Source organism: Dendroctonus ponderosae, unplaced genomic scaffold, assembly GCF_020466585.1.
Source record: "Dendroctonus ponderosae isolate FM_Combo_2020 unplaced genomic scaffold, Dpon_F_20191213v2 Dpon_F_20191213_8, whole genome shotgun sequence".
NCBI classification, from domain to species: domain Eukaryota; kingdom Metazoa; phylum Arthropoda; class Insecta; order Coleoptera; family Curculionidae; genus Dendroctonus; species Dendroctonus ponderosae.
The window spans coordinates 8,628,380-8,655,699 of record NW_026019016.1 but is presented as its reverse complement, the minus strand read 5'-3'; the positions used below and the strand labels follow the sequence as shown (position 1 = coordinate 8,655,699).

Sequence of the window (27,320 nt, the reverse complement as noted above, 5' to 3'; positions counted from 1 at the left end):
ATGATACAGTGTGTCTCAGAAAAGCGAGGCAAGATCAAAGTGTATTTTTTAAATAGAACTACCCATTTTTCATTAGCTGATGGAATCCAGCTTGAAACGCTGCATATGCAGCATAAATTGTTTTTTTCTTATTTGCGACGTTGAGCGATTTTCGCCATTTTAGTAAAATTTTGCATAAAAACATGGTATCTAAAAATGCATTGTCGAAGCAAAAAAAAGCAGTTAAAAATACCAAAAAATACGTCTTTCCAAACACCCCAGATCCGTTAAGAATTCTATTAAACCAAAATATCAATACGATGTACAATATTGTACAGGGTGTTAACAATGTGGACTTAAATGTAAAACTTTTACACGCTATATAACTTTTGTCTTTCAAATTAAAGTACCTGTATATTAATGTCATTAGATCGAAAATTTTCAAAGTTACAAATTTGCATTTACACTTTAAATTGTGAAATCAACCGTTTTCAAATTAAAATTTATTTTATTTAAAAATTTTAAAAAGTTGTTATATATTGTTATATAATTTGGGCCTACATTACTTGAACTTAATGTTCAGAGGAGTGTAAGAAGTATTTGAGTTTTTTAGATACTTTTGCATTTTAAGTAGATTCGTATCTTAACCGTTGGATGATTTTCATCAATCATCACGTCATTCAACATTGAGGGGTGAATCTAAAATGTCGTACAATGTTTGTTGGAATCATGTCAACTTTCGGAACAATTATCAATTATCAATTAATAATCAATTAATTTAAATTATTAATTATAAAGTTATTTTTTAAATATAACTTACACAATTTATACCTTAGTTAATATTCCGGAAACCCACTAAACTGTTGGTATAAATTGATTTTAATAACAATTAATACGTTGTGATGCCAACCAAGCACTCAACACAAAAAGTATAATTTTTTTAAAGATTGGCATCAATTACTAAAAAACTTGAGCTTCAACATGACAACAACGAAATGCGATCAGAGTCTGCAATGTTTATTTTTGTATTGTTTACAAGTTCAGTGGAGATAATTCACACATAATCAAATAAATTCGGCAAGAGCTCTCCTTTTTACCAAATCGATAACCTGATTGTGCGTCTGTTTTTTTCGTCCGTAATTGATATTTGTCAACGGTTTTTTTTCTACGCCTTCTATGCTCTTTAGGCCAATTTCGTTCTATTCGTTGCCGTTCTAGGACGCACGCTATAGAGACGGTGAGTTTCCATGGAAACGATTAACGAGCTGACGCTCTGCAAAAGTTTCAAATTTGCAGCATTGGTCTTAATTAAAGGGCACTATTTTCCCCATTCGGAGAAAACGTGACGTCAATGGGACTTGGATGCATACGTACGAAGCCAATTATTACGCAAGAAATCAAAGTTAACTTGACTGTTGGAGGAAGTTCCGAAAAACTTAACAGAGGGGTTTTAAACTTATGCAACTTATACCTTACATAATGTGTTTTATTACTTTTGAACCAAAAAGTACACTGAAAATTAAATGTAGAAATATTTATCGGTTTGATGACGCTCTGTTCAAAGCCGGTACCAAATTTTATAAATAAAGATGCTTTTCATAGAGTCTAATTAAAAATGTCCATATTTCCAAATTTCTAATCTCATTTTGGTATCGTTTCAATTGATTTTTACATACGTATATGTACGTAGGTACATGTCATACGATAGTGAAACACAAAATTATAATAGATCTTCATTTGTTATTACTAAAGCATGTTGACGTTAAACTAAAGAAAAAACCCTATACTGAGTAATCTGAAATTACGTTGCATATATTTAACTGAAAATTCTACTACCAAAAGTACGATAAAAAAAGTTTGTTTTGTTATTTTTTTCATTCAGCCAACTTCATATATTACATATACACTCAAAAAAATGTTAACTAGAAACATTTAAAAATAGTGTGTAAATCGTTCATGCAGGTCCATTGAGCAAGATGTTTTCAATCCTTCTTTTACCTACGTTTGAGTTGAAATCATGTTTATTTAAACTTTGTTTAGTTTCGTTGTAACTGTCTCAATAGGTTTGAAATCAATCTCGTAAAAATTTAATCATAGTCAAGTTCATAATGAATGTTCGATTAAAAAGTTGAAGTTGTAAAATCGATTAGAACTGCCGAAGTCTTCATATTGTCGAAAGACTCGTAGGGAACTTATCGTGAAAGCCAGGAGAACAAGTAAGGTTTTTCCATTAATTTTTTTCTTATCACAATTATTTTTTAATCGGTTAAAGAACATCATAAATGACCAGGAAAATAAACAAGAGAAACATGTTTTGGCGGATTTGAACTGCATTAAAAGCAACGAAAATAGAAGTGTTCTAAGAAAAATTATTAGTGTCCTAAAGCACGCTTTTGACTTTCTGTCATTTACACTGAAAAATTTAAAACTATGAAACTCTCAAATAGTAAAGAAACTTTATAAGTGTGAAGGCTGACTGAACTGGGTTACAACAAAAGAATATAACTCCAGTTCCAACAGAAGAACATAACTCCTAGATGGTTAATTCAGTCCAGAGAAGTAAGCGTAGGAAGGACCAGTCTAGAGGCCAAAGAAAATGTCCAGAGAAACTTTAGGGGTGTTCAAAAATTAAAGTTTAAATTATTCGCCTGAGTCTTTACAAAAGCCGATTTAATATTATCTGCTTCTCTATAAATCTCCAGATTGTCAAATGTTTAATTGAAAATTTCAGTTCAAGATAGTGTAGAGCGTTTTAATTAGTGAATCTTGTAGAGAAGCAGGTGTTGATATAGTTGATTCGGAAGATTTCAAAAAATGTTTTTTCTTCACGTCTAGAATATATAAAAAATAACTAATAAACCCGAAAGGATGCAAACAGTTTTTTAATAGTCGTCGATGTCAATGACTAGATAAAATCTTATGGAACAAAGCGTCGACATTGAGTGTCCAGAAATAAGGGCGATATATAGATTAAAATAATTTACAAAATTACTATTAATTTAGCCCGAAAATTGCATCTAGGGCAGCAGAAATTCGTTGGGAGAATGTGGAATTGATTTAATTTAAACCCTTTGAAGCTAATTTGTGCTTGCAGCTTAATTACTTTCTTCTCAATAGTAACTAGAGAGTGAATTCTTTATTTTATTTAGTTGTGCTGTTGTACGCTTTGAGTTTTGGGTTCTCGATTTTTTTATTTGTCTTTTGAGAAGCTCTAATGACCACCATAATGTCGAAAACGCCCGGCTAAAATTGTTCCATAAAATTTATACAATTAAAAAAAGATGGACTGTCCTTTATCGAATTTTTCACATACATATTTTGCAATTTAAAAAACATTTGCCATAATATGGTGAATGTTCCATTTAAGTAAAGAAGAGGTAGAAGTCTTATCTACTTATAGGACATATAAATAAGCACGACAAAAACACTAAAAATTTATGAATTTTCTTATGGATATCCATACTTATATGGAAAATATTTCCCGATTAATTGCTTTTTGCGCATTTGGAAAATATCGAATTTCATTTACGACCTGAATAGGAATTTGATTCTTTATATTGTTACATATGTTAAAATGTAAGTAACACATTCGTTATATAAGAAGCGAATCCTCTATGTATCAACATGCATTTATAAACAGATTTACCAAACTGTTTATTCAAATAGAAATATATAGGATATCCGGAAATAATGAGCAAAAAGAGTAAAAAAAAATTTTGATAGCAATTTTCCAAACTACAGAGCATTGAATTCAGATTTTTAAAATAATTCTAATTAAATATTTTATTGGCTTGTTCACCGATTGCTATTTAATTTGGCAAATTGCCTTCTAATGATGCTCCGTATGATTAATAAGAATTCAATAGACATTCACCTCTTAAACCCAAGCGACAAAAGCTATATACAGGCTGTCAACTTGAAAACTTCCCACCCTTATTATCTTTATTGCAGTTGAAAATATGAAAAATCGGAAAGACCCGTAAATTTTATTTGTAAGGGAGTCACTTTAAATTAATGTTTTTAGATCTTGATTCTGCTTAGTGTTTAACGACTGTATTGGGTCTCCTTGTAATACAAATGATTAGAAGAGTAGGTTACACTGTTAAAATCGTTGAATAACAGGAAATAAATCTAGTTTAAATAACTGATTTCGGATTTATTGATTATTTTACTTCGAGAAAAATCACTTTATTCGCGGAAGAGAAATTTCTACAATAAAACCCAGGGGATCTACTTACGCACTATCTCATAAGTTGTCTATTTTCCTGTAAACAATATTAAAATTTATTTTCAAACCCTCCCTAACATTGATAAGATATTCGCGGATAGATCGGTTGGCAGACGGACACCTACAGGTCCGTTATTTCGTTTTTTCGGAAACCTGCGATATGAACTTGAGACATTCATTTTTCATACAAAATCACTCCTACATTTTCACCGAATCATTTACGAGCACTCCATTTATTCACTATGAACTTTTTGCCCACTACATACATACTTTGGCGACTTGCATCGATTCCGACTAAAATTGCAAAATAGTCTCCAAGCATTAGAAATTTAGTAATAATTTCCAAAAACACTCCATATCCTTAGATAAATAACACTTTTGATGTGTAGAAGTGGATTAAAACATCGGATAAAATTAATCTATGTACTTGGCAAAACGTCTAATTATTATTGATCTGCTTAACAAACTTTGATTTAGGCAAGGAATCTGACCGAAAGTTAAACGCTTCGAAATATTAAATGACTACTCAAGTCGTTTTTATGAACCAAAACGTGTATGTCGAAAAGCGTAAAACTTTAATAAGGAAATAGAAATTTTAACTTTGTTATTCGAAAGTTTCCGGATTTAAAAAATGTTCTTCATATTTTATACGCAAGAAGTTAGAGCAATAGCTTTCCAAGACGTCTTTTTAGATCTGCGTATCATTTCAAATTTTCTAAATGTTAAATAGCAGTAAGTAGAAAAAAGTCAACTTTTTTAAAAACTTTTATATTAAAAATAATACATTTACACGACTTGAATAGTGATTGATGTTAAAGGCGATCTTATTATCTCTTAAATATTTTAAAAAATAATCGCATTTAGAAATAACAATTATCGGGTCCGAGCATTTCTCCAAAAAACACACCACATAATTTTAATCTACGCTTTTTTCTGAGAGGCGCTGTGTATTTTCCATAAACAAGTAGTTTTTGCACCTTGTTAAAGTTGTTTTTAAAGTCCATTTTTATTGAGAAGATAATGCTTCATTAGCTACCTGACACGATAAATTTAGACAGAACTTCTGGGACTCACTCTATAATCTGTTGTTCATAAATCATCAATATTAATTTGGATATAACCATTGTAACATTTGTAAGAGTTTGTAATTTGTTGCAGTTTTCCCGTAAATGTTGCCAACGATGGCTGAGATGGATTTGAAATTCACATTTTATTGGTGAGTTTCGCTTTTATTAGATCATTTTTCAAAGGAACACCCTGTTTGAGGCATACATCTGTTTCAGACTCTAATTTGAATTAATCTACAAATTCTAAATTGTTAGAATGCCTTTTACTAATATTTACAGTTAAATTCCATAATTACAGTTTCTTCAATTTTATATTTTTTTGATTAGTTGTCGAGTATTTCACATCATCTCTACCACAGAACACCTCTGAACTAGTACCTCTACGTACTAGCAATAACTGATTGTGTTTATTTGCCTAATAAAATTAATACATACAGATATAACCATTGTAATATTTGTGACAGTTTTGCAGATACCCGTAAATGTTGCCAGCAATTGATGAGATTCCGATGCCGAGTTCTCCACATTATAGGCCTGGGTAACACTATGTTGAGTTTCGCTTTTGAGTTGATGCCGCACTCTGAGTTAATGAGTTATAACTCATCGTTTAATCATTTATAACTCATTTATTAAAGATTTACAAGACCTGAGACTAGAATTTTAACATCTAAAAAAGGGTCATTAACATTTTTTATAAGTAACCTTTGACCACTTTGTCCAAACTAAAAAAAATCATCAACATTTTTATGAGTGACACAAGGTCACCTCATTTTTTATAAGTAAAGTTTTTCCAGCAACAGAACTGAGTTACTAGCCCGTGCGTTGGGTTGGCGCACCAGGCCAGCAACAAAAAAGAAATCGATCGTGCTGCGAATGACGCACTTTGGTTAATATAGACTAGTAATAATTGATTGACTATTTATCTGCCTAATAAAATGAAAATTATTTAATTTTTGTTTCTTGATTATTTTGGATACGCATCTATCCCCTGAAACTAGGCCTGGGTAAAACTGTGTTGAGTTGCGCTATTGAGTTATCGAGTTATAACTCATCGGTTAATGAGTCGTAATTAATTAGTTAAAGCTTTACGAGACCCGAGACTGGGATTTTCACATCTAAAAAAGGTTTATTGACATTTTTTCTGAGTAACGTTTTACTACTTTGTTTAAACAACAAAAAAAAGTAATCTATATTTTTTCAGGAACAGAACTAAGTCCAATGAAAGTCGATTTTTCTTGTAAAATCGATCTCTCGATCAAACTCTCGATAGACAGTTTTGTTTGGAAATATTGACCTAAAAGTGAAGAAACTCCAGTTTCCCAGGGTTTTCCAAATAAATTATTATATGTCAGCTTTTTCAGTTCGGGGAAATATTTTTGGAAAAAGTCCTAGAAATAATTATTAGGGTTTTGTTCATAATTCGAAGCTGCAAAAAGTTTTTCCAACATTTTTGCAAAGCGGTTAAGGAGGCGAGTGTTCCAATAAAATGTATCTTATAATTTTTGACAGAAAATACTTGAAAATTGCTAGTATTTTAAGCAAAACTAATAAATAATGCAATTTTTGCATAAAAAAATTGCTTAATAGAAACTTTGCTAAAACTGGAATGACCTGAAAATTTAAAGGAACTTTAGAAATCCTTAACGCGATGAGGGCGGCGAATTTTCCCAAGAATTTTATGAAAACTTTTGCTCTGGTCGTTTTTTCAAGATAGTCTTAATTACTTTCGGTAAAAAACTGAATAAATAAACTTATTTGATTTTTGTGCCAAAATCGAAGCTAAAATTGGCTTTCTAAAGTTCCCTGCAAACCGATGAATGAGGCGAATTTTCTAGCAAAATTAATTTTGTCATTTTTTGCTGAAAACACAAAAAAGAAGACAATTACCAGAAAATAATGCTTTTTTGCGTTTTCGATTTCAAACTTTTAGTTTTGCGATGGTTTTCGGGAAAAAACGGTAGGAATTTATTTTCGTTTTAAAAGTTTTTGTATAAAAGTCCTCCAGATCGTCAGTATTGTGAAGTGAAACTCTACAAAATAGAGCGTTTTTGAGTAGCAAGTAAAGCAAAAAAATGCAGTTAAAACTAAAAAACCACATTTTTAAACAAATTCTCAGTCTTCAGAGGAATGGAGGTGCCGAAATAATCTGTTATAAACTTTCGCTTATTCGGTTCGTTTTTTGATAGAAAATTGTTTAATTTTTAAGTAAAACTTTAGAAAATTGAGCACTTAGAAGAAATAATATCTTGGCTAAAACTGGAATATTCTGAAATTTCAAGACTTTAAAATATTATTCACAGAGTTACCCAGGCCTACCCGAAATGTTCTTCTGCCCGTTATAATCATGACCAGCTCGTTAACGTAACGCTATTTTCGACTAATGCCTATTCTAGCTGACGATATTTCTATTCCTTCTCGCTACTGTCCTGAGGCCTTCTTGAAGCAAGTTTCATGTTTTTCAGATGCCACACAAAACAGTTTTAGCGTTACGCTGATTGCGATTAATTCCTATTTCGGCACCTGATACTTCCTTGAAATGGGATTTTGGTCGAGACACAATAATATGTTTAGCGTTACGTTATTTGCGATTAATGTCTATTTCGGCTCCTGATATTCGCTTCTTTCTACCTCCTTCGATATGCTGTTCTCTTGATATAATCCGGATTGTATCAAGTAAGTACAAACTAGGATTTTTCGTTTAATCACCAAGATTTCGAGAATAGTGGTGTCCCGCTAATTGACAAACGAAATAACGGAACAGAAAATATTAATGCCATTTATTTTGGTGTTATTATGGAAAACCCCATGCAGAAAAGTTATTAGTAAATTAAAGTAAAACGTAAAGGCCCGACCACCTAGTCAATTACCATTATTTCGACCAACAACGACGAGCATTAAGTTTATAATTGAAGTTTTCAAAAATCATATTAAACAACGGTGGAAAAAACAAACAAAATGCCCTGCGCGCAAATGATTTTGATCATTAGATCAAATTAAAATTAAATAATAAAAAAATTAACTTAAATATAAAGTTAAATATGAATACATCTTCAAAGTACACCTGGTAATTTAATAGTTTTGTTAAATCCCCCGTATAATGCTGCCCTTAATCGCCTGCAGCGATCGACGTTGTCAGGTCGTAACATTTTTCCATACTAATATCGAATATACTGGTTTAATTCCCTGTCAATGGGAAAATCCCAGACATACGTATCACAAAAAATTAATTTTTAAGCAGAATACAACGCAAATAATTTAATCAGCCGTAAATTACACATAATCAACATTATAATGATTAATTCCGTTATCTATTTATCAGGTAAACGTATTAAATTGTGAAACGCTGGCATTCATTTATAAGTGACAGCTAAATGGCTGAGTTGTGTTTGGTTGACGTTTTCTATAAAAAGGCCGAAATTTAAACAATATTTTCAGTTTGCATTTAACTGTTTAGTGTTTTGTTGTGATTTAGTGTGGCACTCCGGTTTGTAAACAATGTGTGGTAAGCTGGCATCATCCATATAATAGCAAATGTTAAATATTTTAGTGACCTTCCCTTAATTGTGTGCATTTCATCCCACGTGTAAGGGTTGTTTTTCGCAAAAACACATCGAAATTTTACATAGCAATACATTTCCACAAATCAACAAATGTTCCTGAATGCCTAGCATTTCTAGTTTCAATTATTGATAACTTTTGTCGACTTGGCAATGTTAATTTCCCCTTAGTTCAAGAAGAGATCATGTTTTTTGAAATGCAAACTTCAACTCTAAGTTAAAAACTCTTATTGCAGGGCACATTGAATTTTTATAGTCAGAATTATGCAACCGACTGGTTTATCATGTAACCATAAAGTGCAAAATATGAAAAAAGCCCACAGTCTGCAAAAGTGAAAGTTGAATATGGTTTGCTAAATTAGAAGGAGAAAAACAAACAAATCAGTCCCAAGCTTCAATGGAATTTGATTTGTGGCCTACTTTACTTAGCATGCGAGGGTGACTTAAATGGAGCAAAACATTTGTCAACCGAACTTACCTTTCGAAAGTGATAACACTAAACAACAACAAGCAAATAATGGTTCCAACAGGTTTTCGCAAAAAAGCTTATGTTATTATTAATGCCTTGAAATTAAACAATAGGAACATTTTAAATCTAAAATCCTTTTAATCTCGATAGCAATTTGCCTAAAATATCTACCTGTGTAACTCCACGCTTATCAATGGATGAAAACAATTAATAATGCATGTTACCTACGTTAAATATTTAATTGCAAGTGAACAGATCAAAATATCTTATAATCATGCTTCAGGTGTAGAAACCACCGAGGGTTTTACGAAACATAGAAAAAATCTGATGCAACATCTAACGATTTAAGTTTTTTTTTCATTTTGAGTTTATTATAATTCTGTTCATTCTCTTGAACCACTCAAGACGTCAAATAGTCATAATATGTTAATATCGTTTAAAATCGCAACATTTATTGATTTAACTAATCCATAAATCAAAACCTTTGCACTTGCAAGTGTTCGCCATGATTATCTACAAGATTGATTATAAAATTTCCATTAACAGAGTGTTAATCAGAAAACTGTCAGTCAAATATCACATATCTAAACAAACTTCCTCATTGATCAAGTGTTAAAAATAAATGATTATCCGAAAATACATCAATTTTCTGATGAAATTTTAAAGTTAGGCAACAAAAGAATGAACATCTTGAAAACCAAGTCTTGCAGAACCGTTAAACATTTCATTGTTCATGTTGGGAAAGACCATTTATTTGCAAAGTGGATATAAAAAATTTAAGATGCACTATTATATCGTTCTCGATCAATAAAAAATGTGCTATTTTAATTGCCTAGAGATTTAATTCAATGCGAGATACTGAAAGCATTTTCACTTTAACCAGAAGACTAATTAAATTTGACTTTTTGATGACTGAGAAAATGAGTAAACTGCTGGGCCTGTTTATAAACAGGCTTTCTACATTTGTTCGTTTAAATTCACATTATCGAATTATGCACGTCGCCCTTGAAACTATCAAATTTACGATTCGTAAGGTCACAATCGAAAACCGGGCAGACAGGAATCCAAAGGAAGGAAGTACCGATCGAGAAAAAAAACAGATAGTACTTTGGCAAAGAATAAGCGGTTAGCCTTGAATTTTTTGAATCAAAAATCAATTACGTGAATATTTTTTTTATAATTCGAGAATACATGGACTATCTGGATGAGTAGCATCTTCTTTCATGTATAGCAATTATACTTTCTGTCGCGGTGATATGTCCATATACTACAGAAAATCTCTACAAGAAGAACTTAATTTCTAACTGTTTTAATTTCAAATCAACTGGGATCACTGTCTTGTCGCAGAAACTCCAAAATAATTCAATTATTAATATTTATTATTAAATCCGTCCTTTTTCGTCAGTCAAAAAGTGACCACTAAACGAAAGTTTTATGATAGGAATTAGGAATAAAGGTCCTAGTACAAGTCAATCTCATTATAAGCGATTATCATTTCAATATTATCAGTTAATTCTTACTAAATTCGATATCCATCTTAAAAAGATAAATACGTTGGCTAATTTTATGATTGGGGTTTCATACGAACAAATACATATAGTAAAACTTAATTTCTCAGATAGCAAAGTATTTTTTGCCAAACTTGCCAAGCCTTTAACTTCTATGGTTTCATTGACACACTGTTTTTTTTTAATAAAAACTTGAGAACACCAGCAAGTGACTCCTTCCGTGAATTTTAACTACAAATTCGCCATCATCAAGTAGCCAAAAATGGACTAGACTTTACACTACATTTAATTTATTATAAATTAAAGTCAGTCAATTGCTTCCTATGACACTCCCATGTGCACTTAAATCTGCAGTCAGCGAATAAGTAACCTTTGGGTGTATCGGTTTAATTGAACCATTTCCTTGTCGTGCGTTCTTTCAGGGTTAACCAGATTTTCTTTACGTAAATTATTTAGGTTCACAGTCCGAACCTAGTGGGTCTTTCAAGGACATTCTGCAATTTCATTACCTGAAATTCGTTTACTTTCTAATACATACGGGATTGACATAATAGTTCTTCGATGGAAGAAGTAGTTAATTTTATATTGGTAGAAGTACACCCTTTCAAGTATAAGCATGAAAATTGAACTGAAGTGGATTTCTTACTCCTTATTCTGATAAGGAGGAGCAGTGATTCGCTTGATTAGCTGCGCTTCTTCTTGCCCCGATATCTTCGGATAGCACTTTCGCTTTTAGAACAATTTGAACTATTGAGAAATGTTATTCAATCGCTGGCCTTGGCATTCTAAAAGCGCTAGAGTTACTTCTTGTTGCTGATGGTGATTATGAAAAGTTGCGACGCCGGACCGTTAAATATGTATTAGAAACATAATAAATTCAGATACGTCTGCTAATTTTAAAATGTTAAAGTTGCAGTGGATCGTGACAAATTTAAGTATTGCCCTTGAAGACGCAAATATCAAAAATTAATCAGATTTTCAAATCTGTTGTGAATCTGGAATACCAAATGATTCAAAAGTAAGTCTATTTACTCATTTATAAACATTTAACAATGATGCCAAGCCCAAGTACAGATAAAGTAACTCGCACGAAATTCCTGTATTTTACAACAACATTGTTACACGTTGGTGGTAAATTATCAGTATTTTAAGATAACGACCTATTAACTTATTAGTTTTGCAATATACGGTTCCTTGACAAATCCTCAATATTACAATGGTATTTTTATGAAAATAAGCATACAAACCAGCTTATTCTGCCGTAATCTAAGAAATGGGACATTCATGGCTTGTTTCTTTTTTAGGAATATTTGCATACCTTAACTACCTCACCCCAAAGAAAAGGTCAGAGATCTTGGACCTCTTGGTCAATGGACTCAAACGGTTAGAATACCGTGGCTATGACTCTGCAGGTAAACATTCTTTTTTATGCGCTTTTTGTAAGTGTAAAAAGACGAAATTATTTCCAATACCTAGAAAGTCCAAATTACTATTAAATTTGAGTATTTGTTGTAAACTGAATGATTTTTTCAATCTCTGAAAGACAGTTAAGTACGTATGCTTTTCTTATAATTTGCTTAAATTTGATGCTTCTTAGAAACTGATAGCTCTGGGAATTGTTCAGAGATTGGTGATGATACCAAAATAAATGTACTTAGGTAATATGAGATAAATTTCAATTACTGACGCCATTTGAAATTTAAAACGGACCAGGTCCAAATACCAAAACTTAAGCATGTATGTCTTTTCAGTGAGGACTTTTTTTCAGTGAAAATGTATCATTTGCTAATTTTATTCATTTTCAGATTTTTTTAATTTTTGGGCTTGTTAAACTTATTAGAGACTAGGAAATTTATTTCACGTATGTTTCCTTAAAACAAAAAAAATTATTAATTAGGCGTAGCTGTTGACTCCGTAAACGAGCAGGACATCACGCTCATTAAAAGAACTGGAAAGGTCGCTCTTTTAGAGGAGGCAATCAAGGAAGGTGAGTGCTTGATACCGCAAGTCATACTTCTAATCGAATTACTTATAGGTTTTTTTAAACGATTATGTTGTTTCAAATGTATGTGATCTTATTAATTTTTATGTGGTATTAGAATCGTGACCTTATTTACGTTTTTATGATATTTAATACTAGAAAGTGCTTGACGATATCTCATTCTATATCGCGTGCGTTTACCGGTGGATTAAATAGTCCGAAATCTGAGCGGTGATGCTTGGAAACGTGCTTGTTCTTGCACATTTCTGTTTTTATACGTTTCAATGGTTTTTCATCATTGGGACATCATTTTATTTAATTTATCGAACAGGAGAAACATGGGGGCTCTCCTGAGCCTGCCTGAGCATTAATTATTTTCAAACTCCTTTTAAGAGCGCTCACAAAACTTTCGACTGAACTGAATTGCAATTAAAATTCAATATGATATCATCTTATATGCGACGCAATCTAACCCAAATAAATTATTAACGCAGAAGCTCAGTTTATGTGAATTGCCATTAAAAAAATAAGTGTATCTAAAATATTTTACCGAATGGTCATTTTTGCAGGTTGTTTAAACATTTGAAAATGTCCATGCTTTTGCAAACAACATTTTTGAAATATAAATTGGATCTACTACGGAACTGTTCTGTTTAGTTATAAAAAGATCGCATCAAACAAAAAAGTGGGTTTTTCGCGAAATTTCGATGGGTTCACGATGGATTTTCATGAAAACTTCGAATTATTAATCCACGCACTTCTGATTCAGATGTAATTTCTCTACTAAAACTTATGTTCAGTTCGATGTTTAATATGCCAAAATCATTTAAATTTTCTATGGAAGAGCCTCTCATGATAGGAATTTAGATTTTTTCATTTTGTGAGGAGTTAGACCGGTTTTTATATGTAGCGATTTTTTCTGACAGTCCTTAAATCTATCTAACAATACGATATAATTTTCTGGTGCAAAACAGTTGTATATCTAAAATATGTAAGATAAAAACTTATTAGGAGCTTGCTGGCAGAATTGGAGATATTTCTTGGTAGGTAATAATTTGGCTAATCTACTGACTAGATAGTATGGAAAGAGCAGAATTTCCTGATATCAATGGGAGCTGCAATTTTCGGGGCAAAACAATTAAATTTAAAAAGGAGAGAAAATTCAAATAAGAAATTTCCTGCCAGAAAAATGGCGTGCGAATCATGTTTTCGGCAGAAAACAATCCCTGTTTTTCTGGAAAATAACTACTGATAATACTGTAAAATCAAAATACTGTATTTTTTTTATCGGAAAAGCACACAATGTGCACCAGTTACCGATTAGAAGATCGGAAAAACTTATAAACTAAAATAACGATTCGGATGCGGAATTAAAAAAAAAAAAATTTTATAAATTTTTATTAATAAAAATGTGTTTTAACAATGCATCATTATATCGAGTTCGTCGGGCCGATTTTGAGCCATCGCTACGATTTTGATTTAGGTCGACCGAATTTAAATTATCCGAATTAATAGCTACTAAAATCTCCAACTTAATAATGTTTCGTATTTAGAACTTATCCGAATTTATAATGTAAATTTATTTCAGTAAGTGGGCAACTTTTCACAAGTGGATGTATCGAAACTCATTGCGGCATTGCCCATACTCGTTGGGCTACCCATGGAGTTCCTAGTGAAGTGAACTCTCACCCGCACAGGTAATCATCGACTTATTGGATTATCAATTATTAATACCAAGCGTTTTTTTGGGATGTTCTAGGTCAGACGCGGCAAATACTTTCGTAGTGGTTCACAATGGCATCATCACCAACTACAAGGAAGTGAAATACTTCTTGGAACAGAAAGGTTACCGATTCGAGAGCGAAACTGATACTGAAATTATTGCAAAGCTGGTATTCCATTTCTTCCAACAACATCCGAATTTCTCATTTAGGGAATTGGTTGAAAATGTTGTTCGTCAGCTGGTAAGCAGGCCAACTAATAGACAGTGTCTAACATAATTTGATCCTTCTCAGAAAGATTAATGTTTCATGGCAGAAATGGTTTTTGTTTACTTATAGGAAGGAGCGTTTGCTCTTTGCTTCAAATCCAAACATTTCCCTGGTGAGTGTGTGGCTACCAGGCGTGGTTCTCCTTTGTTGGTGGGAATCAAGACAAAAACTCGCTTGGCTACTGACCACATTCCAATTTTATACGGAAAAGGTAATAATCTCTTATATGTTTAAAATTTACATTGATTACAATGACATGACTATGTATGTCTTATTCACGACAACACTGGAAGTTGCCCCTAAAATTCAGAACATTTAATTCTTTGCCGTCACTTCTACAGACTCTGCACTTGATTTAGGGAGGTGGGCACTTAATAGAATAGAATTTCGAGGTAATGTGATCTGCTAAAAATCATTGAAACGTGGTTGTGAGAAAAACAGTAGATATTCAGGGCAGGAATTGGAAAGGGCATTTAAATACTAACATATATTCCTTTTTTATATATGGCGAAAGGCGAAAATAAGTTTAAGAAGTGATGCAGAATTGTATATTTCGACTTAGATTAAGGCGCGTGCCAGAAATTTGAAACCTTGTCAATCAAAATTAACTTTAAATAGTACTTTTATAATTTGATTTATATTCAATACTGAAATGATTGATTCTTGGAAATCCATTCAATATCATCATATCATCGACTATGAAAGAATACTTGAAAATGCCTTATTAATAATCCACATAAATATAAGCTAGATTATATTTCAAGGAGTTAGATTCTCTTTTGAAAGACCAGCTTTTTGTTGTGGGGCCTTAATAGAACGTAGTATGCACAATTGGCTATTTTCATATAAAATGCATGAAACCCAGTTAGTTTTGTTGATGCATGGTAGTTTTAACATATAACATGAATGACTTAAGGGGAGTATTTTTTATCTACTAATCTTCATTTCCTAACTAACTTATCGCAAGGTGATGTATTCTGATTATTTTGCTTTATAAATAATTCATATTTTCCAATAGCTTCAGGGCAATAATTTGACATTGTATAAATATGCGGCAGAACTTTTATCGACTTCGATTAGTTATTTGCGGCTTAAAATTAAGTCAGAATTACATCTAAACCATGCCTCTTCAAAAACCTCATATAATGCCCATTAGCGTTCATTGTAAATAACCATCTTAACCAAGAAGCATTGTGATAATTTTCAAATAAAATCGCCCTTCAGTGTCTCATTTGAAAATTTTCACAGCTTTGTATTTTTTATTTTAGTTATTAATTCCAGTGTATTGTTTAAATGTTTTAACTTGATTTTTGTATTTATTTATTAACCAACTATTTGTTATTTTGGTACTTTGTTTCCTTCTCTGGACTGTTCTGGCAAATAGACGAACCTCAACCTTCACCTAAAGGTAGATATTCCTTTCCACTACTAATTCTGTCTTGTATTATTTTTTTTGTAATTTTTTGTATTGTTTTATTTATTTTTATTTGGCTGCTGATCTATCAAAAACATGTTGATAGTGAATCATTAGAAACTTGAAACACCAAAAGGGAATTTATTTTTACTGCATCCATCACTCAACATGTTATTGATGACATGTAAAAATGCTTTATCTCAGATAGTGAAAGGTTTTTTGGGATACATACAAATTAACTTCCTTTGCATGTAATCGATAAAATTAGAGCAGTTCAAGTTTAATTTTTGTTTTTTTGTTATTCTTTCAGGTAACTGTTATTAGCAATTAGTGTATTTTAATTGAATGATCAAGAACCAGGTGTTTGTTAATACAGTTACTGAAAGTATAGTAATTATTTTTGGTTGTGTGTTGTATTTTAATCTTTTGTTGTTTTTTTTTTCCTTTTTATTTTTCCCTGGGACCTCCTTGCAAGCAGACGCAGAAACTGATCCAGGTAGTTACTTTTACTTTTTCACAGCTTCTTAAGGTCTGTTGATTATCCAATAATTAACATTATATGCTATTTTCTTATTAATCGTCTATATCCATTGCGATACATGAACGTGAAATTATTTTTTTTAAATGCTTCCAACATAACACGTACTTCTGTATAGAGGGCAGCTCATAAAAATGGGAGCAATTATGGAATACTTCTATATTTGAATGGTTCAAAAGTTGTTGCTAATATTATGCAACAAATAGTAATTAAAATGTTTCATTTTGAAATTACTCTTTCAAATATCTAAGGACTAATTTTAAAATGTATATTTATTCATATTAGTAGCTTTTGAGCTATGGTGGATTTCGCTAAAGTTCCTAATTAGTATGGACCGCCCTATATACATATACATCCCGGTAATGGAAGAATGACACTAAAACCCGTAAGATTGTTTCCAAATAACTCCTTAACCGAGGTGAGTATTACATGATTGACACAATTATTTGTACATTGCTTTGGTATGTGGTGGCATTAGTTACTCTATGTTAAGAAAGACTGTACTGCAACATTAAGGTTTTCTGGTTTTTCTACATTACAACGGCTCAAACTTTAAAAGCAATTTGAGGAACGTTTACCAATGGATATGTGGCTGGAAAACGAAACGCTATATTTAATATGTGTAAATATTTTTCGCTCAATCCACTCTAGGGTGATGGACAATACATTCTGAGAAAAATCAGCATTTTTAATGAAAATGTGTAATTGCTGCTTTTAGATCATCGCCCACATGGACGCGTCGAATTTCCCACTTTGCCCAGAACAGGTTCAACCGAATTCGAACCTCTGGAGGACAAGCAAGTGGAGTATTTCTTCGCCTCGGACGCTTCGGCTATCATCGAGCATACCAACCGTGTAATTTACTTTGAGGTAAAAAGTTTCATGACACCATCAATAAAAATCAACATCAATTTTGAGCATGTCTAGGAGATTATTTTCGTTATCTTGATCGGGAAATATTTTCCATAAACTTTTATCTCCTACATCTCGAGTGTGCACCAAATCTTTATATATAAGCCGGATTTGCAAGCGGCATTTATTAAAAAAGTTAATTTGTTAGGACGATGATATTGCCGCCGTCCGAAATGGAATTCTAAGCATCCACAGAGTGAGGAAAGAAGGAGCTGATGACCCAAACCATCGAGAAATCACCACTCTGAAAATGGAACTACAGCAAATCATGAAAGGAAACTACGAGTATTTTATGCAAAAAGAAATTTTTGAGCAACCCGAATCTGTGGTCAACACAATGCGAGGGCGTGTCAATTTCGAAACCAAGGTAAGTAAACTTTTTCAATGCAATGGAAACTCGCTAAGCGATCTGGTGTTTTCCTATTACTAGACAGTAACTCTGGGAGGCATTAAAGAACATATTCCCGAAATAAAACGCTGTAGAAGATTGATGTTGATTGGATGTGGTACATCTTACCATAGTGCGATTGCAACTCGCCAACTTTTAGAAGAGTTGACCGAACTGCCAGTTATGGTAGAGTTGGCGAGTGATTTCTTGGACCGCACTACCCCTGTGTTCAGAGATGATGTCTGTTTTTTCATCTCACAGTCTGGTAATGTCAATAAAGCCTTTCCAAACAACCCCAATGTTTGATCCACTTTTTTAAGGTGAAACCGCGGATTCTTTGATGGCTCTCCGTTACTGCAAGCAGCGAGGGGCACTTATTGTTGGAATAACCAACACCGTCGGGAGTTCCATCTGTCGCGAATCCCACTGTGGAGTACACATCAATGCCGGCCCGGAAATTGGAGTTGCCTCAACCAAAGCATACACAAGTCAATTCATTTCTTTAGTGATGTTCGCACTCGTCATGAGCGAAGACAGGTTGAGCTTGAAAAAGAGGAGAGAAGAGGTAGCTTGAGTTTTCCTGCCATCTAAAGATTCGCTCATGGGCAGTTTTTTCGATTTTAGATTATTCATGGTTTGATGAATCTACAAGAGCAAATTCGCATCGTGTTGCAATTGGACAAGAGAGTTAAGGCTTTAGCCGAGGATTTATATCAAAAGAAATCTTTGTTGATTATGGGCAGAGGGTTCAACTTTGCCACTTGCCTTGAAGGTGCCTTAGTAAGTGCTTCAACTTGCAATTTATCGGAATTACTTGTTTATCGGTCCACTTTCTAAGCAAACCTTGTCTTCAATTAAATGGACTAAGTAAGAATTTTAAATATTCTCATTTGTCTTTTGCAGAAAGTGAAAGAATTAACTTACATGCACAGTGAAGGAATCATGGCTGGAGAATTAAAGCACGGACCACTTGCGCTTATCGACAACAACATGCCTGTAATGATGATCGTCATGAGGGATCATGTATATAATAAATGCATGAACGCCTTACAACAGGTAAACATTGCTACAAACTAACTTTTCACTGGTTAATGCGCGGGTTTTGCGTTAAATGATGAATTACAGGTTAAATCCCGCGACGGAAAGCCAATTTTGGTCTGCGAAGAAGGTGATATGGAGACAATGTCTTTCGCTAGTCAATATCTAGAGGTCCCTAAAACTGTGGACTGTCTACAAGGCATTTTGACTGTAATTCCAATGCAACTATTATCATTCCATATCGCTGTCAGGAGAGGGTGTAATGTGGATTGTCCACGTAACTTGGCCAAAAGCGTCACGGTTGAATAATAGATCGCAAAGTTTTTCCTTTTTTTTGAATCTTTTGTCATATTTTATTGCGAGTTTTTAAATTTTTATGAGGTGTTGATGCCACATCAACATATTTTTATAAATATTTATTGCTCTAATCTATTATAATCTAGATCTCTTCAGTAAGATATTTTAGGAGATTAGACCTTCTAAAGGTTGCTTACTCTATAAGTATTAAACTAAATTTTGGGAAAGCTGATGCTTGTAATACTTTTTTCCGAGCATCATTCACTGTCTTTCTTCATGTATTCCATATTGATTGAGTTTTTCAGGCTCAATACTTTGTGTACACATCACATTGACACATTTGATTACTTCAATGAGGATGCAAAATATTGACCCTTAGATGTATATAGTTTAAACTTGTAATCATATTAAGTATTAAACATACAGTTTATTAAGTGCAATACTAGTAAGTAGAATGTAGGCAAAATTTTAAAATGTTATTGTTTATATTTTTGATATTTTATAAAATATTGTTTTGAGAATTTTTACCAATAAATTATAATGTATTACTACATGGTATTCGTTTGATTTATTTTAATCCGCAAAATCCCAGATACCCAACTTAATTCAACAACTTCTTGAATCTTACGACCAGTGTTTGAAAAATGTAGCGAATATGTGTTCATATGGGGTAAATAAGACGTCGGTTAGAGAATCAGTTTATATATTTTCTTATTGAAATACGTAAATTGCGGTGAATTCAAGTCCAAAAGTGTGTTGCGTCATTATGATTCTGTAAAACTAAGAGTGATTTTTTGGAATCTGGTTTTCATGACAAATGAGCACCACAACAGACGTGTTCCTCTGGGCATCTGTTTTTGCCTCCTATTATTTTAGCGTGAGCAACAGCGTGAGCGAAACTTTTTGAGATTCAAAATAATTGAATATTTGAATTACAATTGACAAATTAATTGCAAGTAATTGAACCTACGATGAGCTAAATTACTACTTTTCGATTATTTCTTTGCCTCGAATTATCTTGAAATTAAATATGTTGTTAATTTTTTAAATAAAATTCTCAACAACTTCCTAACACACCTTGATAAGTTCCTTGAATTTTAGTTTATCATTAATTGTTTTCCAAAAGGTTTTTGGCTAATAGATCAGTTTAGATAAGCATTTTTTTCAGTATTCCCTTAACACGCCTAAAAAATAGTATATACAGGGTGTCGCAATAAGGATGGTAAGCGGCTGTATCTTGGAAAAACAATGTGTGGTAGAGTGATCGGAAAAAAAATTTGATGACAAACTTGGAGAAAAGAATTTGCTGGAAATTATTTTGAAATTTCTCGGAGTCTTTTTTATAGTGAGTAGTCTGTGATTTAGTCTTTAGCAGTCTTGTCTGTGATAAGTCTTGTTCTATGGGACCGACTTCTTTGACGGACGTATGGTCACTTTAAGGTAAGTTTACGAAAATGGGCAATAGAAATGTAAGATCACGAATTTCACCTGGCATAACTACTAGAAGTAGATCATAGATAAAGACTGAAAGTAGATAATGCAAGTGGCATCGTCGATTCTTTTTTTTTCGGATAAAATAAGATTCATCAGCTGATATCTTCTAGACCACACAACCTCAAATATTTAGAATCGATAAATGTTTTCAAAACATTAGCAAAAATTGAATTAAAATGCGGCTAAAGAGATGTTCTGTCCTGAACCATAACTTGCTGATGTAGAAAACATAATTTGATAGTATATAATACAGGGTGTCCCGTAAGCTCATGAGCAAAAAGGTACTGCGATATTCTTTGGACCAAAAAGAAGACGATCTGACCTAACTGTTATTAAGTAAAAAAATGTCTGGCTCCTCTGCTATTGGTGGTCAAAGTACTTAAAAAATGTATCTTTTGTGAAATATCGGGAGAATGGTACGATGTATTTTAGTGAAACTCGCTGTGAATTTGCTCTTATGTAAGACTCATATTTTGATGAAACAATCGAGTTCAGCCGTTTTGGCCAAGTGGTGAATTCTTGAGGCGTGGTACAAAAACTACCAGAACTTTTTAGTCGGAGGATGAAATCAACTAATTTTTTTGGGTTGATGCATTAATCATGTATTGACAATTTTGTGCTCTTTGTAAAATCTTGTAGCGTTCATAGTTTCTGCGGAAAAAAATATTTCCAAAGAATATCGCAGTACCCTTTTGATCATGAGCTTACGGGACTGTATACTTATATATTTAGAAAAAAAATCTTGAGATTATTGCCGATACGTTTCATTTTATTCATTACATTTATTGAATGAACCCTATTTGCGTCTCTCATTTTATTTTGTATTCCCATTCTCTTTCAGGCAACAGTCTACCTAAGAAGATTTTGTCCTTATCGTTATTGCTATATTTATACACACTATGAAACAATCACTGGGAAATAAAATTGCCCACTTATCTGTTGAAAAATTCAAATCCCTTCCAAAGACTGGAAAACCAAAAGAAACCGAATGGACAATTTTATCGTCGATTGTAAAAGAGCAAAATTCAACATTCGAAGTTGTATCAATAGGTACCGGTTCCAAATGTATTGGAAAGACAAAAATGTGTCCCAAAGGCACTATAGTTAATGATAGTCATGCAGAAGTAATGTGCCGAAGAGCTTTCTTAAGATACTTATACAGTCACCTTACTGAGGATTCAGCAATTTTTTATTCGCACAAAAACAAGACGTTCTCCTTAAAACCGGGGGTAAAGTTTCACTTTTTTACTACACAAGTGCCTTGTGGCGATGCCGCTATATTCCCACAAGATCACAAAAATGAGGATGCTGGATCTATCATTGAAGATAGCACTAGTGAAAACATACCTGCAAAAAAAAGGAAACTGGAAGATATATTTCGAACAGGAGCGAAATGCCTGAAGGATAGCATGGTGCAGGACCCCAAAACAGACGGCGCTACTTATCATGTGTTAGGTGTGGTGAGAACTAAACCAGGTGAGCTAAATTTATACATGTACACTATAAAAAAATACATACATTCTTCAGTCAGTACCTACTCAGCCAAATCTGGAAAAAAATGTAAATAATAAAATATTAAGTAAAAACAGATCGAAAAAAATTGTATAGCAATTTGTCTTGAGACGACTGTAGATTAGGACATACGGCCCTTAAGGCTCAAACGTTCTACTCAAATTTTCTTTCAAATATAATAATGAAGAATGTAACAGGAAAAAGCTCTACGCCAAGTTTTGATACATGCAGGCTTGAAATCCAAATTCACTTCATTTTCAATTTAAAAAATAATTAATTCTGAATTATTTCTGCAGGTAGAGGCGATCCCACAGCTTCAGTGTCGTGTAGTGACAAGTTGGCTAAATGGTGCCATTTAGGAATACAAGGAGCCTTATTAATGCTGTTTCTCGCGGAGCCCGTATACTTATCATCATTTACCATATTAAAAGAATCTCCGTTTTGCCAGAAGTCATTGGAAAGAGCGCTGTTCGAAAGGGTCACTCCTTCACTTTCACTCCCTTATCAAAAACATAAACTAGAATTTTACAAAGCGGACAAATCGTTTGTGTACAGAAAGACCGAAAATCGATTGGCATGTTCTTCGAGTATCTGCTGGTGGTATTCACAGAATGAGCAGCAGTTAGTACCTACAAATAATCTGTTAGTTCAAACACTAAACCGTTTTTCGTTCCGTGCAGGAATTTCGAGGTAGCAGTAAATGGAAGAAAGCAAGGCGTTACCAAGAAAAATTACCTAACCGAAAAGGGCAGACTAGGAATTTGTAAGTTGGAGCTATTTAAAACGTTTAGAGATAAATGTTTGGAACTAAAGATAGACCTCGACTCGGATATGGAAAATTCGACATATGAACAAGCAAAAAGGCTCAGTAAATCCTATCAAAACAATTGGATAATTCTGAAAGAACAGTTTCGAACTTGGACTATGAAAGATCCAGAATTATTGCACTTCACTGTTACCGGATAAATATACGTTTTAACAGCATAAATTGTAATTTATAATCAGACCGAAACTAAAGTAAAAGACGACCAAAAAAATAAGCAGCAGGATTCCGCTGCAATGTGAACTTTATTATGAAACCTGACATAAATTTAACGCAGATTCCCTAACATCGATGATTTAACTGCTACATTAAACACGGATTTCGAAATTCTTATTTATATTCAAATATATTTAGTTATTGGTCTTCAGCTCAGGAAACGCAAGTACACTATTTTTTTTTGTGAATACGTCACTGTAATTCTTTTCTTCAAGTGTTTTTTCAAATCTTCAACTTTTTTGTGGTGTGCTACTGACTTTGACCGAACAAATGTTTGAATTTGTTGTTCAATTTAAGATTTTTTTATCGCTTGCAGTTTTTTCGTATCTGCCTCCATTTTTGAGTTATTTGGACAAACATACATCAGGCAGGGTTTCTGGGTGATTTTCTATGAATTTTCTTGTGTCCTTTTGTTCACATTTTCTTGTGAAAGCTTGCAGTGCAATTTGAAGTTCAAATAGGGATGTCTGACGAGTTAACTTTAAAGTTTTTTTTACTTTAATTAAAATTTCACAAAGTGAGGTTTATCGGCTGTAAGGTAATCCAAATAAAAATTCACAAAAATGTAACGAATATTTCAATTTCTTATGAAATCACTTTCATAAAATTAAATAAGTTTAAATTATTTAATTTTAACTTAATAAATTAAAGTTGCTGTTCAAAATGACCTGCGTCTTTTCTTAAACATAAAGGTATTACTTCGCCGAAAGTTAGTCAACTTTATCCAATAATTGAATGTAATTTTTATAATAGTACATTTATTACTGATACGATTCCATAAGTATTCTGTAGTTTCAGCAGGCGTTGAATAAAGGCGCAAATAAGACATAGTTTTTCGTTTTGATTTTTTTACATTTTTCTAACAAAAAAAAATATAAAAAACAAATTTAGGAGTACACCATGATACAAAACAGTATGATACAGGAAAAAAAGAAACAATTATTTCATTAGACATTGTATTTAAGCCTACATAATATTCTAAATCGTTACATTGACGGTAATAATTCTGTCAAATAATTTACAGAATGTTTAATACAGCCAATGTGCGGGTATAGACAGGAATCCATTAAATCAAAATCTATTTTTAGGTGCGACGAATTTACTGAATAAATAAAATTGATTTAAAAAGAAAATATTTATCAAACAGTTGTTTTGTCCAATTAATGTACAGTGTCGAATTCAGGTATAATACAATGTACACATAATATTCAAACTAATTTCGATATTGTACATTCATTCGCTAACCTAAAGATTAGCATAGTTTTATTAATATATCATAAAGGTAAAGTGATCAGATACCGTCCACAGGATCAGCATCATCTCCTGAGCTCACATCATCTCCAAATTCAATATCTTCATCCAGATCGTTCTCAACGAAGGTAACATAATCACTAATTTTAACGGATTCTGGAAATTCGCCATATGTTTTCAAATTACGGGCTTCGTCAGGAGTATATTTGAGAATAACATCTGCTTTGGCATCCTGGTAATCTCGCAAACCTATCAGAATAATGTCTCCTTGGTTTATCCAAACCTAAAAAAGTAAACGTATGATATTTAGAATAATTCGCTCGCCTTTAAAGGTTTCATTTTTATTTCATTTTTCATTAATTTTTCGTTCATTTCATTATTTCATTTCTCATTCAATTTTATTTCGGCATGCTAAGAAAACCAGCGTTTTTATAGTACAAATACTTGAATCTGTAGTCGATAAAAATATACCACAAAATATATTTGTAGGTTTTCCTGATTTGACTTGAAATATTTTAAGACTTCAAAATCCGCATTATAATTTTTTTGCAATGACTTACCTTCTTTCGCAGCTTTCCTCGGATATGGCACAAGCGTTTTACACCATCAAAGCACATGGCTTCAAGCCTTCCATTGCCCAGCATTTTGGTAACTTGAGCATATTCTTGACCATCTTCTTTGAAAATTAACTCACGCTTCTCCGTTTCGTTCTCGTTCTTTCCTCTCCTGCGATTTTTACCTCCTTTACCTAAAATAATATAAAAATAGTTTCATTATTCATTGCTACCTAAAAGTGCTGGTATTTTTTTCAAGATGGTCCGGACCATAACTTCCCAATCAAGTTAAAAAAAAACAATTCCCAAGATCAAGAATCAGTTGATATTGAATGATCAATCTCAAACTTTTAGAATATTTTGAGTGCGAACATCTCACACAAAATGTTATTCACAACCAAACCAAATCTGACTCGTTCAGATAAGACACAATAAATAGGGTCCAGCATGCATTGGCTGTGTGGAATGAAAAATTCGAACTGGAAAGAATTGTTTAACATATAACATTATGGAAAGTTTGGCTCAAAGATGTTTCGAGAAAAGCATATGTATCGTAATTAGGACATTGAATCAGTAACCCATTTAATGCATTTAGATTCATTAGTAAAAATGACTCAACAACTCCGCAGGGGCAGTTTAAAACACCAGGCACATGAAGAGTATGGGGTACAAAGAATGTTACCTCATCTTGTGAAAAGATCTGGGAGTGGATTATAACTGCATAAATATAAAGAACTAGTGGCAATGAGATATGGAAGTTTAGATAGAACTATATTTTAGTGAAGTGTATAAGTAATAAATATAGAAAAATGCAGTCTCCATCTGGGAAATGTAAAAAATAGTGCACCAACAACAAAATACCCAACAAATCAGAAAGCCATATAACAGCTAGACAATAGACTAAGCCAGAACACGTTTTGCAAGTTAGAATATGTTTCAAACGAAGTTCTAAAGCTGATTCAGCAAAGAAAAACTATTGTTTCCAAATGTAGCAGCTAAATTGCTAACCACTATGACCTTCCCTAAGTAACGTCAGACATGGCTTAATGTAAATTAAATATAAAAAATATTTTGACTTACCTTTATTCTTCGGCATTTTGTAGGATCGAGCACTAGAACTTTAAAATAAAACTTTTGAAAGACTGTTCGATTGTACAGGTACACGAGGAATACCACACGATTAATACGTCAGTATGACTCAACCAAAACGTGTGAGGTTCATACAAGTCGCAAAAAACGGAATAAACTGAATGAAGTTTTCAATATGGTGGCCTCAAGAAGCTGATGTCCTGCACGATGCGCTTGCGCACTACTTTCGCCGCGATGTTGCCACGGTACTAACAATCGACGAATTTTATCAGCTAAATTGAGTTATATTTTCAAGTAAGTAACGCGCCTGGAACTTAATCACTTTGAATTTTTTGCTTTAAATTAATTACTATACATAACACTGTCTACAAACCATTTTATTTATTTATCTAATATTAATTCAAAGTTTTAATAAGTATACCATCACATCTATGCCCGTGAGCAAACTGAAAAAGGCCGCAACCAAACAATCTCATTTGCAGTGACGTCACGACCTCTGGCGCTCGTTTCATGTGGTTGGAAAATATTTTCGTTTTTCTTCTTCGACCGATTTGCAAAATTTAGAGCTTATCCTGAAGAGAAAACTCAATAATCTACTTCACACAAATATGCAATATACATGGTTGTATGAGTGAAAGGATTATTTGCAAGTAACAAGTAACAAAGTACATTTAATTTTTTTATATGTGCGGGTCACTCTATACATGCAAGTGATTTAAATCGAACAGAAACTATTATAATATGTATATACATGTAATGTAGCAGAATTTCGGGCTAGATTGAGAAATTAGAAATAAAATTGTTCAGAGAAATTTACTTCTCTCATGAAGAAAATGTATTATATATAATACATTTTTTTTCATGCTATTTAAATATTAGAAACAAATATTTTTGAAATAACATTTAAACATTATTTAAAAAATATTTCCTTTTGCTCTTAAATATTTGCTATTCATTGATCAATGAAAATTCATATAATATGTTCTAAAGTTTTTTCCCACTTATTAAAATAAT

The 27,320-nt window shown here is 32.6% G+C and overlaps 3 protein-coding genes and 1 long non-coding RNA gene across 13 annotated transcripts; 3 read left to right on the top strand and 1 right to left on the bottom strand.

The window, feature by feature from the left end:
- The first annotated feature begins 953 nt into the window (after positions 1-953).
- Positions 954-5,853, top strand: LOC109534444. The gene is made up of 3 exons (XR_002171634.2): positions 954-1,216; positions 5,366-5,423; positions 5,739-5,853. It is a non-coding gene; the product is annotated as an uncharacterized LOC109534444 (long non-coding RNA).
- Positions 5,854-8,607: 2,754 nt separating this feature from the next.
- On the top strand, positions 8,608-19,715 carry LOC109534516 (glutamine--fructose-6-phosphate aminotransferase [isomerizing] 2). 6 transcript variants are annotated; one of them, XM_019900238.2, is made up of 15 exons: positions 8,608-8,776; positions 12,113-12,220; positions 12,706-12,795; positions 14,378-14,486; positions 14,549-14,753; positions 14,850-14,991; positions 16,165-16,188; positions 16,673-16,690; positions 17,451-17,602; positions 17,793-18,011; positions 18,075-18,297; positions 18,353-18,597; positions 18,657-18,812; positions 18,936-19,088; positions 19,158-19,715. In XM_019900238.2, exons 1-15 carry the CDS (start codon positions 8,770-8,772, stop codon positions 19,377-19,379), a joined length of 2,073 nt encoding a protein of 690 aa, XP_019755797.1. In that variant the 5' UTR covers positions 8,608-8,769; the 3' UTR covers positions 19,380-19,715. The 6 variants fall into 6 exon arrangements, with proteins under 6 accessions (XP_019755797.1, XP_019755795.1, XP_019755800.1 ...); XM_019900236.2 differs by having other exon boundaries at positions 16,670-16,690; XM_019900241.2 differs by lacking the exon at positions 16,165-16,188.
- A 1,016-nt stretch (positions 19,716-20,731) lies between these two features.
- Positions 20,732-23,361, top strand: LOC109534526 (tRNA-specific adenosine deaminase 1). Of its 5 annotated transcripts, none has more exons than XM_019900254.2 (4): positions 20,732-20,807; positions 21,703-22,337; positions 22,670-22,994; positions 23,054-23,361. In XM_019900254.2, exons 2-4 carry the CDS (start codon positions 21,761-21,763, stop codon positions 23,337-23,339), a joined length of 1,188 nt encoding a protein of 395 aa, XP_019755813.2. In that variant the 5' UTR covers positions 20,732-20,807; positions 21,703-21,760; the 3' UTR covers positions 23,340-23,361. The 5 variants fall into 5 exon arrangements, with proteins under 5 accessions (XP_019755813.2, XP_019755814.2, XP_048524836.1 ...); XM_019900255.2 differs by lacking the exon at positions 20,732-20,807 and adding an exon at positions 20,953-21,081; XM_048668879.1 differs by lacking the exon at positions 20,732-20,807 and adding an exon at positions 20,953-21,101.
- A 993-nt stretch (positions 23,362-24,354) lies between these two features.
- LOC109534527 (eukaryotic translation initiation factor 1A, X-chromosomal) lies at positions 24,355-26,546 on the bottom strand. Its single transcript, XM_019900257.2, has 3 exons — positions 26,298-26,546; positions 25,224-25,411; positions 24,355-24,946 (listed from the first exon to the last, which is right to left on the bottom strand). Exons 1-3 carry the CDS (start codon positions 26,311-26,313, stop codon positions 24,704-24,706), a joined length of 447 nt encoding a protein of 148 aa, XP_019755816.1. The 5' UTR covers positions 26,314-26,546; the 3' UTR covers positions 24,355-24,703.
- Between the last annotated feature and the right edge of the window lie 774 nt (positions 26,547-27,320).